The sequence below is a fragment of the Rhinolophus hipposideros genome, assembly GCF_964194185.1.
Source record: "Rhinolophus hipposideros genome assembly, chromosome: 3".
NCBI lineage: Eukaryota > Metazoa > Chordata > Mammalia > Chiroptera > Rhinolophidae > Rhinolophus > Rhinolophus hipposideros.
Window position 1 is genome coordinate 84,492,143 of NC_138049.1, and position 13,936 is coordinate 84,506,078.

At 36.8% G+C, this 13,936-nt stretch overlaps 1 protein-coding gene across 2 annotated transcripts in view; it reads right to left on the reverse strand.

Annotated features, from left to right (window-relative positions):
• Nucleotides 1-13,936, reverse strand: part of PRIM2 (DNA primase subunit 2) — a 191,624-nt gene that overhangs the window by 81,462 nt on the left and 96,226 nt on the right. For both annotated transcript variants that reach the window (XM_081044533.1, XM_081044534.1), the window contains exon 9: nucleotides 864-936. In XM_081044533.1, coding sequence (XP_080900659.1) covers nucleotides 864-936 — 73 coding nt within the window. The remainder of the gene's footprint in view (nucleotides 1-863; nucleotides 937-13,936) is intronic.

A 13,936-nucleotide genomic window follows, 5' to 3' on the forward strand; every position in this document is an offset into this window, starting at 1 on the left:
AAAGAGAAATCCTACAGATTATATTAAATTATGCTACTCTTTCATTCTACTACGGAACCACAAAGTGAAGCTGAAATGAGCTGTCTAGTAACCTAATGGAAGCCCAAGGATGGGAGACTATAGTGTCATGGAATGAACTGCATCTTCCCAAAATTCACAATGTTCAGGTCTTAACCCCCAGTACCTCAGAATGTGACTGTATTTGGAGACGGGGCCTTTAAGACGTTATTAAGGTTAAATAAGGTCATGAAGGTGGGGCCCTGTCCAACTTCTAAGAAGAGAAAGAGACACCAGGGCTGCACACACAGTGAGAAACCCTGTGAGGACGCAGGGAGAAGGTGGACATCTAGAAGCCAAGGGGAGAGGCCTCAAAAGAAATCAAACTTGCTGACACCTTGATGCTGCAATTCTATCCTCCCAAACTATGAGAAAATAAATTTCTGTTGTTTAAGGTACCCAGTCTGTGTTATTTTGTTACACTAGCCCTAGCAAGTGGATACACTTAGTGTTTTCCATTTCTCCTTTTTAAAATGCATATGATGTTTAAATAGAAACACATAAACACCATCTTGCTATCACCACCTAAAAGAATTCCCCTTTGGAATAATTAATTAAATCCTGTTTTTATCAGAATTCAATTCTCTGATTAATTTTGGTATTCCTATGATAAATATATGTATACACACACACACACACACACACACACACAATGTACAGCACATAGGATTTCCTTTAAAAATGATTATCAAGCAATGAAATAATATTCTCTCCCAATCTTCCCACCCCAAAATAATCTTTAGTTAAAGGAAACCTGTGCTTCCTCCATTGACAAAGTTCTAAATTTAAAAGGATGTGATGCTTACCGAATCGATCTGATCTAAAGAAATCTTCCCAACACTTCCCTGTGTGCTGTAATCTTGACCAGTGTAGGAATGACTAAAAATAAAAAGAACAAAGTATTAAAATAGGATTTGTAAAACAATTTGGGTCACATCAAAGGAAATTTGTTTATGCTGATATAGTCAGAATGAGAAAACATTTTACACATAAACCTTAGCAGAAACATGGCCGAGTGTTTTAAAGGTAGTATTTAATAGAGTACATTTAAGTAACTTTCCCGAAAATAATACAAACATGTAGTGGCAGTCTGGCTCTCCCTCACTCCTAGTATAGCACGACATTTCCATTTCTTCGAAACATAACACAAACTGCTGTTAACATTCAAACCTCTACTACTGACCCTGCATTAACAGCATGACAACACAGGCAGAAAGAAAGTGGAGCTTAAATCAGGAATCATCACTTGCTAGTGTAAGTCCTTGTGCAAGTTCCTTAGACTGTCAAGTTCCTTATCTGTCCAATGCAGATAGTAATGCCCGCTTTGCAGTTTTGACAGGAGGTCTGAACTGAAATAACTTTTCTCAAAGCACAGTATAGGGAACAAAGACAATAACATTCTAATAACTACGTAGGGTGTCAAAGGATACTAGACTTATTGGGGTGATCACTTCCTAAGGTATTTAAATGTCTAATCACTCTGTTGTACACCTGAAACTAATATAATATTGTCTGTCAATTATTACTGTAAAACAAAAAAATTTAACAAGACCTGACATATAGTAATTACTATTTATTAAACAACATCTGAATAGGACTTTATACATGCAAAGAATCCTTACCTACATGCTCTCATGACATCCTCATAACCCTGAGAGAGCATTTTTATTTTACATTTAACAAATGAGGAAACAGAGGCTCAGACGAGTTTGAAATTTGTTCATCAGGAAGCAAGTCAGCAGTGCAGTTAGGAACTCAAACCTTTTGACTCCTAATTCCCTGTTTCTTCACATGCCATGCCATTCTCTTTCCTATAACAGATTTTCCTGTACTATTATTTAGAAATAATTACTTTTAACTCGGGATATACTGCCTAAAGCCACCCACCTTTGTAATTTTTCATCTCCTTGACACAACACCATACCCAGGCCCAACTCCATACACACTAATCAGATGCAGACATTCAGATATGACATAGTGAAGAAGAGCTGATAGATTACATACAAAACCACAAAAAAAAAACGTGATTTATGTAGACTCTATAACTAAAGGGAAATCTGAAATAAAGCAATCATTACGATCATCAAGAATTCTAGATTTTCTACTTCCTACATGCTCAGTTAAAGATTCTTGCTGCTAAACAATATACACACTCAAGATGCTCTGTAGAAAGCCTGCTGTTCCTATAGCCAATCAATTGCACCACTTAAACAATGAGTATGGATTATCAAACAAAATTACAGTGTGGCTTGGGATGCTGCAACCACTGGCTAGGAGACTGTGAGAAGCGTAGGTTTCCCCTACCTATAGCCCTCCTTCCATGGGCTAAGAATGGCCTGAGAATTGCTCTGAGAGTAGGAGGAGCGGAATGCCAAGGAGTCATACAGAATGATCCCAAACCCTAAAACACAGCTTCTTGCCTCTGGTATTATTTATACCTTGAGTAATAAATTTGTGACCATTAACGTATCACTGGATTCTATCCATTCCTTTAATCCTAGTAGTTCCATGGCATATAAAACCTCATGCTAAGTTGAACCAACAGTTGCCATATAATTTTAATATTTTACATCTTAATATAGAGCATAACCAGATCAATGTTTCAGTAGAATCCCAAAAGTAAAAATGTGTTTCACTTTCCAATGTGTCTTACAGTGGAGCAAACAGACAGCACAGGGCAATGGAAAGAGCAGTAGACTAGGAGTATGAAGGCTTCTTGTTTTTATTTTCTAAATCACTAGTTAGCAAACTGGGGCAAGCCTCTTAACCATCCTGTTTTGCATTATCCTCATTTGTAAAATGACATTAATAATGCCAGGCTTGCCTAACTGCCAGAAATGCTGGCAAATTAAATGAAATAATATATTCAAAGTACTAATTAAAATCAGTAAATCACATTCCAGTACACAGAGCAATTGCAGTCTTGACCAATGAGTAGAGAGAAAACAGGATGGAAAGGGAAGGAAGCATGACCCTATTAGAGGAACCATCCTTCAGTTGGGAGTACTGGGCCACTCACTCCAGTGACCCCTACAGCTTCAGCTTCTTAGTCTATAAAGTGATTGTAATCATCTAACAGGATTGTTCAGATCAATTAGATTTGCAAATACAATACCTGTATAAATGGTAAAAGGATGTACAAGCATGACTGTAATTGTTGTGTAGGCAGAGCCAAATGGTTACTATACCACAAGGAAGTTTTCCTCAGCCCACATTAATGTAGTATACTAAGTATAAAAAGAAGATATGTGAAGAAGACACACATATTTGCCTGAATGGTGGTAGAAGATGCTGGTTCCCCAACACTTCAATAGCATATGCAAAGGGGCTAAATAAACTCCAAGGAAAAAAAGGTAAAAGGAAAGAGAATGGTAGCAATGTTTACTACAAAGACTTTACTGGGCACAAATAACTACAGAGAATATAAGAAATTTATATAGATATCATATTTCTAAAAACATTATTAATATACAGGAAGATGGCCACCAGCCAACCAAGCGAGGGCAAGCTTAGAACCTATGGGAGGAAAAATGACAGAAATGAAGATTTTCAGCATCAGAATCAGGAATGAGATTTCTCTTCTACTCATGATCAGAGGGATAATTTATGTCTTGTTTAGAGGGGTTGGTACATCACAGCTATTTGATACATATTTGAACTAGTTATGAATAGATGAAGCTGAGGTGGGGGAATTGAGGCATATAACACTAAAAAGGCAGATCATGAGAAGCACTGTATCCAATACTCTGCAGGCAACAAAGAACCAGTCACATAATCAGGTCTATACTTGAGAAAGCAAGCAGAATAGAGGAATGACCAGGAAGGGAAGAGACCGGGCAATAGAAAATCAGTTGGAAGAGTACTGCAATGTTCCAGGCAAGAAAAGGTGGAAGCCTGAAATAAAGTAGTGGCAATAGATGGAGAAAGGAAGGCAGTAAGGTAGGAAAAAAGGGGCAACAAGTAATACTGCCATAAAAGAATAAACGTCCTTAAGAACAATTCATATGAGCTCAGGAAACTGGTCCTTTGGCTTTTGCTTGGAAGTGCCGAGGGATATCGCTAAATGACATTCAAAACAAGTACCCAAGAGAGTGAGGCACCTTTCTACCACATTCAGCGCTCAGTGTCAGCTTTACATCACACTGCTTCCAAATGAATGCAGCAGCTACATTAAGAAACTGTCAAAATATATTCTAATTTTGAAGATTAAAAAAAAGAACAGTTTTACAAATGAACACTTTTTACCTACATTGGGGAAACACAGAAATAGTAATAGTAATTTTTCACAGCAAAAACATTTTTAATTAGTTCAAGACACACAAATGGAAATACATAGATATATAAACACACCTAAAACCAGCAGATAATACTGTTTTCTGTCCATTTTATATAATAATGGCTTTATTTTGAGAAACACTCACTGTCACTTAAGTACAGTTTTTAAACAAGGGGGATTCAGAAGATGTAAAAATATTCCTGCTTCTAACTTTTCATAAAAGAATAAATTGACATACAACACAATCGCCATTTTTTTCAATCCAGCAGACCAACAAATATTTTAATGGGCCACAGAATTCAAATTATGTCACAAATCATTATTTTGCCAAATATAAAGAGGAACATTTGATTAACTAATCAGAGAATCTTGAATGATCACGATTTGATTTAATTCTCAGTTTGGCCCCTAATTTGCCACAATTAAAAAGAGAAAAGACAAGTCAACCTACGCATCAATTTGTTCATCCATAAGTATGGGTGGTAAGGGACTGCAGTGAAGCGATTGCACTCCCCATGCATAATTTTATCATTTATTTGCTAGAGATTCTTTTATTCACTAAGAGTGAATGTTATATAGAGTTTTCTCAAGTTATCAAAAACCCAGAAAAGTAGTAAAAACACAAAGACGTGGTTTTATGAGTATTCAATTATATTAGAATATGCTCTGAAGATAGGTTATAAAAAGATATAGTATACTTTTGCTAAAATGTTTACAATTACTACATTGTACCAGGAAAAGAAACACCTTCACTAACCCAAATAGAACCATGTAAGTGCATAAAACCCAAGACAAACTTCATTTTTTTAAAAGCCATTAGATTGTCAGACTTTCAATAACAAATATTTTCCACATCGCATTTGTCGGTATTTGGATATAACAGATTCTAATTACCAAGAAAACAACAAAACCAACCAAAATCCACTCAAGAGCCCCTCTGTAGTCTCTGAATCAGTCTGCGCCTTTGCGACCAAGAAAGAGTCAACAGCGGAGAAGAATCAGAGATGATGCAGAAGACGTACCATGGGATGAGGGCCACACCAACCTTCAAATATTCCCCAAGCCCACAGAGAACAGGTCTCTTCTAAAAGAAGGGTGTAGTGTTAACAGTTCTTAAGGAATGAAATAGCAGTGAATAGAGAGAATTATAGGCTTTAGAAACAGACCGCAGGATTGTAAAATGTTACCAGAATGTTGCTGAAACATCCAGAGTCCAGGCTGAATAGAGAAGCCTGTTGAACCAGGAGGGAGAGATGAATTCGGTTGTGGACAAGCTCGACAGGCTGAGATGAGAAGAGGAGGACAATCAGTGAGAATGAGAGACTGGGAGTCAGGTGGAAAAGTAAGAGATGGTCATCAGAAAATGAGCTGAATTTGAAGGCTTAGAAGTAGGATGTGACCATCACAGAAAAATCAAAGGCCTGGTTGTTTTAGCATTTTTATCGTTTGTAATTTAAAATTTTATATGCATTAAAACATTCTTAAATTTTGAACAGGTTTATAAAAGTATGTCATTTAAGTTTAATAAGGTGTGGTAGGGGGTTAAAAGTAAGCATGTGATAAGAGGTAGCATTTTGAAATAATAAAAAAGTCCAGTTTTTCTCAGAATCTGGAAAGAGAGCATACCTCAGACAGGCAGAAAGAGACAAGCAAAACCATGGAAATTTCTAAACCGGTTTATAGATGAAGAGGTTCTGTGTTCGGTGGCAAAAAACGACAACAGATGGAGGAAAAAAAGAACTGAAATTGGGCAGGTGGGTCCTGTAAGGCAGGTCTGTAAACAAAAACCATTAAAACAAAAAGAAACTTTAAATCCTATCTCCTTTTGCAATAACATAGTGCTAAGTTACCATTTTAATGAAAATTTGAGGCTCCATCAAGTTTAAAACCTATAAAAAAACTAAAGTAATGCATAATTGTATTTCCCACAAAAACAGAATTTTGCAATTGTGTATAACAAAACCCTTTGCTTACACAGCAGTAATTCAGTGTTTTTCCTTGATTTTTTGTTTTGTTTTGTTTTGAGGTGATGGTCCTAAATTATCTAATCTACTAAAAGAGAACTAATAATATATAAAATATATAAAAACACTTTTTACTGTAGCATTTGTTCAATAAATTTACGTGCAACTTAATTAAAACTCAGTCACATCTGAGGAATTTTTTCTTCCAATATTATCTTACTCATTAAAAAGTAAGAGGCAAGCACAACTAGTTTTCTAATATAGCTTAAACATCACAGTAAATAGAAAATTGGCTAACAGTTTCAACATATTAAAAGCTGAAAGGAGAAAAGTAAGACTTTCAAAATATCCATAATCCATTTTTATGTATCCAAATTTAAAATGGTCTTATTTTTAAATCCAATTAAATTCATGGGGTGGGCATTGAGGGGTAACTGAGACAGGAATGCGTCATTAATCACATCCCCATGGAATTAGAATTTTCCCGAAACACTACCACACAAACATCTAAATTACAGATTAAAAATACAGTGGATGTATAAAAAGATAAATCTGAAACAGACATATCTGCACACATCTGACCTGTGAATCATAAGAGAAGGGCAGAGCTACTGGCTCTTTATAGAAACAACAGAAATTTATGTACTGTTCAATACACCACAAATACAATATGAGCACTTAGGTACTCAGCAGGGAATTCTTTTTGAGTATTGAAACTGAGAGTTCAAGACAAAAAGAAGAAATTATATGAAAGTGGATTTGTGGGTCTCACGGCAAGATTAGCTGGTTAAGAAAAAATAACCATCTCTTCATGCTGTGGCATTGATCCTTAGCAGAAGATGAATGATCACACCTCGGCTCCAAGAGCGGTGTTCACGAGCTCTACTACAGTGACATAAATGCCACCAGGTACAACTGACAAAATGAGAGGACAAAACTCAGCTTTTCAAGGGTGATTGCTTCTTCTATCATTCTCTCCCTTTCCAACGATGGAGGGAAACTTGCGGGAGTAAACAAGGAGCAGCGGAATAGCTGCAACATTTTAGGAGTTTGGTGTGACTCCTCTGAACTTGCATAATTTTTTCCAAGTTCAAGTTGCCCAAGACAATCATGGAGGCAAGACAGAGTAAAGTGATTAAGAGCACAAGTTTCTGTATCCACTAGTCACTAACTGTGTGACTGCCAAAACCGCTACATCTCTTTCAGTTTCCTCACTGGTAAGCAGGAATCATCAAGGGGAATCACAAATGTACTCCCCTCAAAGGGTGGTCATGAGGCTCAATGGAGAGGTCTGTAAAAGCATTCATCACAGTAGTTTTCACTTAGATTGTCATCATCATCATCATCCAGGCCTAAACTGATTGCATTGAAATGTTTTGGTTATCGTTTTTCTTCATTCTTAACATTTACCAGGGTCTTTCCTTGAATATTTGGGGAAAAACATATTTTATCCTACCTTTTTTATACTATCACACTAAATATTTAGAGGTCCTTGAATAACCTGATAATCTGGACAGGTTTTATCTATTCTTACACTCTTAGGAAGTCTCCAAAGTGCAAAAATTCAACCACAAACTTTTCAATCTCCATTTCAATGGAATCCAATTACTGTCCCTTACAGTGGCCACTAGCCAGGGGACTGCTGAGCACTTGAAATGTAGCTTAGTCTGAATTCAGATGTTCAATAAACGTCAAGTGGACACTGGATTTCTAAGACTTAGTATGAAAAAGTAATGTAAAACATTTCATGAATGATTGTTCGTATTGATTACATGTGGCAATGATATTTTTCATAGGAGTTAAATAATACTAAAGTTAATTTCACTTAAGTAACTTAAAATTATATATGTGGCTTACATTTATGGTCCTCATTATGTTTCTCCCGGACAGCACTGTTGTACAGTGAGGAGGACACGATGACACAGGGCAGTCCAGAGATTCTCTTGAGGACTAGAGAGAGAACAGCCAACGGACCTACCCCGACTTCTCCGCCAAGTTATGACCAGTCTCTGCTAGTTATAAGCAGCAGATAAGTTGCAACTGGGCCCATTAAAGGAAGCACCTCAAGTCTACTGCAAATATACTTGTTTTCACAACATTTACCTGGGGATCAAGTTTCTGAATTTTAGCCACTGTTTGCCATTTATACTATTAGGGAAGCAATCTTAAAATCTGATTAGTTTGGAGGTAACCTGAATCATTTCTTTGGGGAAAAATAAAGCTGGGACATATTTCTATTTGGGAATCTTTGGGGTTACATGGCCACCTCAATACCTAATTACAACTGTCCATTCTTCTGTCATTTGTAAAAAGCCATGCTAGATGGGATAGGACTATGGATGATAGCCAGACCCTGAGTCAGACTGAAAAGACTTCCTCTGCCATTATCGGGAAGTATCCCTCTGCCTCCCCTCCCCACCAACAGATAGATTCTGAGGTTCATAAAACAATAACATACAAAACATATTTCCTGTCTTTGTCAATCATTTCCCAGGACTCTTGAACCTAAAGAGGTTAACACTATTTCCTCCTTTCTATCTGGAAGACAACAGTTTATCATATTTTAAAAACTGGTATAAAATAAAAAAAGCAGTGATGAAAGCATCACAAGGGATCAAAACTGATCTCTGCATCAAGGACATAAATCTATTTGGGCCATTAAGTAGTCTGATAATACATCTTTCAAAATGAACCATAATCTCCTACATCATTCTATAAAAGCATACCAAGTTCCAATACAACCTTTTCACATAAAGCCAGGTGTAATCATGGCACAAATGGAAAAACAATTTCAGGAGGAGGAAACAAAGGTTTTGTGTATCACCCACATGTCCACTTTTGCAATCACAATTTTACTCACTTTGGATATTTAAAAAAATACTCTGTCCACATAAGTTAGGCTATTCAGTCATTTATAAAGCACAGTGCCCGCAGCTTGGATTTGTTAGGTGGATAGGAAATCAAGGGAGCTGAAGTTACAATATGTCATTTCCAGCTGTGAAGGATATCACATGAAAATTCACGTGATAGCTGTCACCACCAAAATTGAAATGAGTTTCTTTTTACAGCTAAATCTGTAGTGTATGGTATCCAATTTGAGTTGGCCCAGGTGATTTTCCTTTCAGTTATTCCAAATGAGAATACAATCAATAAAATTCTGTTACAAACTGAATGTAGATTATTTTCCACAAGCATAAAACTTATTTTGCATTGAAAAACAAAAATTTCCCCCAAACCTGCTGTCAGACAATATGCAGTGTAATGATCTATATTTCTCTACAACTGAGAGAAATTTTATGATTCCATGTATCCAATAAAAATGAAGATCACATGGGTTCCCATAACAGATAAGAACTGTAAGTGCCACAATTGCCACTTTATTTTAGGTTGGCCTCATCTTGTTCCTTGTGGTCTATTATTTTCCTATTTATTCCAATTTCTAAGCGGCAACAATCCAATGAATTGCAGAAGAGCTTAGAGTTGCATCTCATTTTTCTATCAAAATTTCTATACCTTACATTTGTCAAGTGGCATCGAACTATACCTTTGAAATAAGTGCACTTTACAGTATGTGAATACCTCAATAAAACTGATTTAAAACGTAAAACACACATGCATACTTACAAGATAATATTCAAACTACAAATCTACCTAGGTATTTTCACCACATTTAAAGCCCCCAACAAACACTTCTATTTTCATAAGTAAATTTTTTATATTCTTTTACAATCTTAGTGTGTATTCTAGTAGTATCATGATCCCTTAAATAGAGGTTGGTTTTCATTTGGTTTTGACCCAGGAGGGTCAAATAATTACAATAAAGAAAGGTTGCCTAAGACAGTGATAATGAAAAATTGAGGGCATGCAATAAAGTTCTAACATCCAGTAGAATTAGTATATTAAATTGATGAACATCTTCTCATTCCTCCACAGATAATTTACGGAGTGGAATGCTTCTGAGACAGGCTATCACAAGTTTATGGTATTCTAAGATTGCCCCCTCATTTGGTGAAACAAACAAATGAATACAAAGAAATAAACAATTGAAAATAATCTTTTCTGCTAATAATGTTGCTTGTGTAGAAAACAGAGAAAGGTAATATCATACAGCACTTGGGGATGACTTTAAATTGGGTGAATGGGAGCAGACCTCTAGAAGATATACGACACGGTGTTACGCTCATGTGACAAATGTCCCTGCTAGAGCCTCCTTACATTGTAGGGATGCAGTATGTCCAGGACCAACTAAGGTAGCTCAATCAAAAACGGGCTATTTTATTCATTTTGTGTTATCTTTTATAAAACTACTTTCTAAATAATAAACAATTGAGAGGGCATTAAACCTGTGGTGAGACTCGCTAGTCTGGTAATCTATTTTTCCTCAGCCCAATTTACCAAATTTTGTTTTGTTTTCACCCTGAATAAAGGTTCATGTGTCTGGAATCCCAGTTCTTCTTAGGATAAGCAAACAGGTCAACTCACAAGATTACCACAGGCCACACATGGCATCAGTGGACGCAAACATCCAGGACGGGAATCACAGCATGACAGTGGGAGCTTTCAGTATTCCTCTCCTACGGGATTTCTGGAGACAGTCCTGCACAGGTGGACAGCTCAGGTGCAGGGAGGCACCGTTCACCATAGTAAGTGAAGTGCAGGAGCTGCCCTGGCTTAGAATGACCTTTAATAGCCACAGTCTCTTACAACAACTCCATAGGTACAACTTCTAGGGCAACCTCGGGTAAATGTATTTGGAATGTGATACAGAACAGCATTGTCCAATCAAGTACCCATTAGCTACAACTGGCTACTGAAATTTTAATTTTAAATAAAATGAAAAATTCAGTTCTTCAATCACCCCAGCCATATCTCAGCATTCACCAGCCGTATGTGGCTACTGGCTCTTGGACTGAACAGCACAGGTAGAGAGCATTTCCGTCATCACAGAAAGTTCTATTGCACAGCATTTAGCAAATTAATTTTTAGCTGCTACTATATCACGATAACTACCGCACTATTTTCTCAGGCTTTTTACGAAAGTTATTTCCTATAGTATCATCCTCATTTTGTATTTTGTTAGCACTTAATGCCTAACATGATGCAAAGTAACTCATTTTCTTAATTACTTAACTAGGGGATCATCATGTTTTAAAGAAACCCAATGACTGAAGAATAGGAAAATTAATAACCACAGATAATAAAACTACTTGAAAAACATAATCATAAATTTTGCTTTCCAGGAAGGCTGCCAGTTTCCACAATCCATAACTAACTCCCTGAAGAAACTTTAGAGTCAGAGGGCTAACAGAAACCTAAAACGTCTAGTTGGGGACGAGCTGCAAGAGTTCTGTGACACTCGAGGCTTCACTACAGCCCTGATGCCCCATGATCCCACAGAAGCATGGACCTCTCCTGTGCTAACAACAGTCATCGTCATTTACTGTAATTACTTTAGCGAAAAGTCTCTTGTTTCTCATCAACATTAAGATCTATAAGAGCAGAAATAAATACATATCCCTAGAACATGCACCATGTCTGACATGGAGTATGAGCTCCCTTAACATGTGTTACATAGATGATAAATAAAATAAACTCTTCGAATGCTAAAAGGTTTGTGACCATGTACTTACTATTATAAACACCTCTCATATCACAGTAACTCCACAAGTAGTACACCACTGTGTACTGTAGCCATAACCTCATTACAAAGCCTACTGTTTGCAAAGGTACATATTTGACTTGGCTAGACAGCCAGTTGAAGAGACTGAAAAGATTCTCCTATCTTCTTTCTATATCTATAAAAAGAAAATGAGTAACTTATATTTCTGTGAAAATCATCACCCTGTTTTCAACTTTAAAATACGTTAAGCTAGCAAAGTGAATTAACCTAATGACAAAACCCAAGAGAAATTCAGTATGCTACATAAATTAAGAGTGCTGCTTTACTTCTAAAACTGAGAAACAGGTTTGCAAAAATGATGTTTTCAACTCCTCCCACCCCCCAAAAAAACCCTTATTATAATAGGCAGCTAAACGGTCTTCCAAAGATGTTCACACTCTAATCCCTGGAACCCGTAAGATGGCAGGTCATATGGCAAAAGGGACTACGCAGCTGCAATTAAGGTTAAGGACCTTGAGATGGGGAGATTATCCTGGATATCTGTGTGGGCCAATATAATCACATGAGCCTGTAAAACCGAGAACTTTCTCAGGGTGGAAGCAGAGAGATGCAGCAGAAGGAGAAAGTAGAGAAATTTGAATCATGAGAAGGATTTCATGTGCTGTTACTGGCTCTGAGATGGGACCACATGCAAGGACCAGTAAAAGGCCTCTGGGGGCTCATGGGAAGCATTAGAAGGAATGTGGGCAGCTCTCGGGGCAAAGAAGCGTTCCTGGTTGACAAGCCAGCAGGTAAACGGAGACCTCAGTCCTACCACAGCAAGAAACTAAATGCCTCCAACAACATGACAAAGCTTGGAAGCAGATTCTTCCCCAGAGCCTCCAGTAAGGACCACAGCCCTACTTACATCTTGATTTTAGCTCCATGAGACCTATGTCAGATTTCTAAACTACAGAACTACATGAAAATAAATTAGTGTTGTTTCACTCAGCTAAGTTTGTGGAAATTTGTTATGACTACAACAGAAAGTTCTAATCTAGATGTACTAAGATTTAAAGACTCAAAATTCATGAGCTTTAAAATTCACCTTCCTGAATTCCATCTTTTTCAAGTCACTGGTTCACGTGTTAAGCACTCCACCACATTCTCGCCTGGAAAATATGACACCCTTAGAATAAAGAACTCTCTTATGTCTTCAAAGCTATATATCACCTCGTTTGCTGCTCTCCTTTGTTCTTATCTCCATCTGCTGGAAAACATCTATGCTACAATTCCTCCTTCATGAAGTCATTACAGCATTTCTTCTCCCCAGGTTACTTTAGGGGAGTAATCTGGCCTAGAGAAACTGCTAACATTCTGTAATTTTTCTTCACAGGTTTATACAACCAAAAGAGCCTAAATACCCAATAAAATGGGAATGGTTAGTAAAAAAGAGATATATCTCTCCTCAGCTGATTATACAGTCACTTAAAATTAGAACCATAAAAATCAATTTTCTACTTATTACATAGATATGACATATTAAGTAAAAAAAGGATTTTCTAAAAAGTTTACCCACTTTAATTATAACTACATAAAAATACACAGAGAGACTATACACAGACAGATGGAGGAAGGAGAATCCATCATTATTGCACAGAATCAAGCATTAACTAGAAGTGTGATTCGGCTTCAGGTTTGTATCTTATACACCAGTGGTTTTATAGGAAACACTGTGACAACATGACGTATAAATTATAAAACAAAAAGTTATGCATAAAAAACAACAAAATATCACTGTTATAATACACATTCATTCACTCAACAAAACACATAATAAATACGAACATGTGCCAGATACTGTCCCAGCCACTGGAAACAAACATGAAAGGCACTTTACAAACTCTCCAGCAGCTCATACTATAATAATGAGACAAGTAAACAAACGATTACATTCTAAGTCCTGGAATATAGAGGGAGCCATAGAGGATTATGGAGACACATAAAAATTATCAGATTCAGACAGAAGAAAGTGGGCAT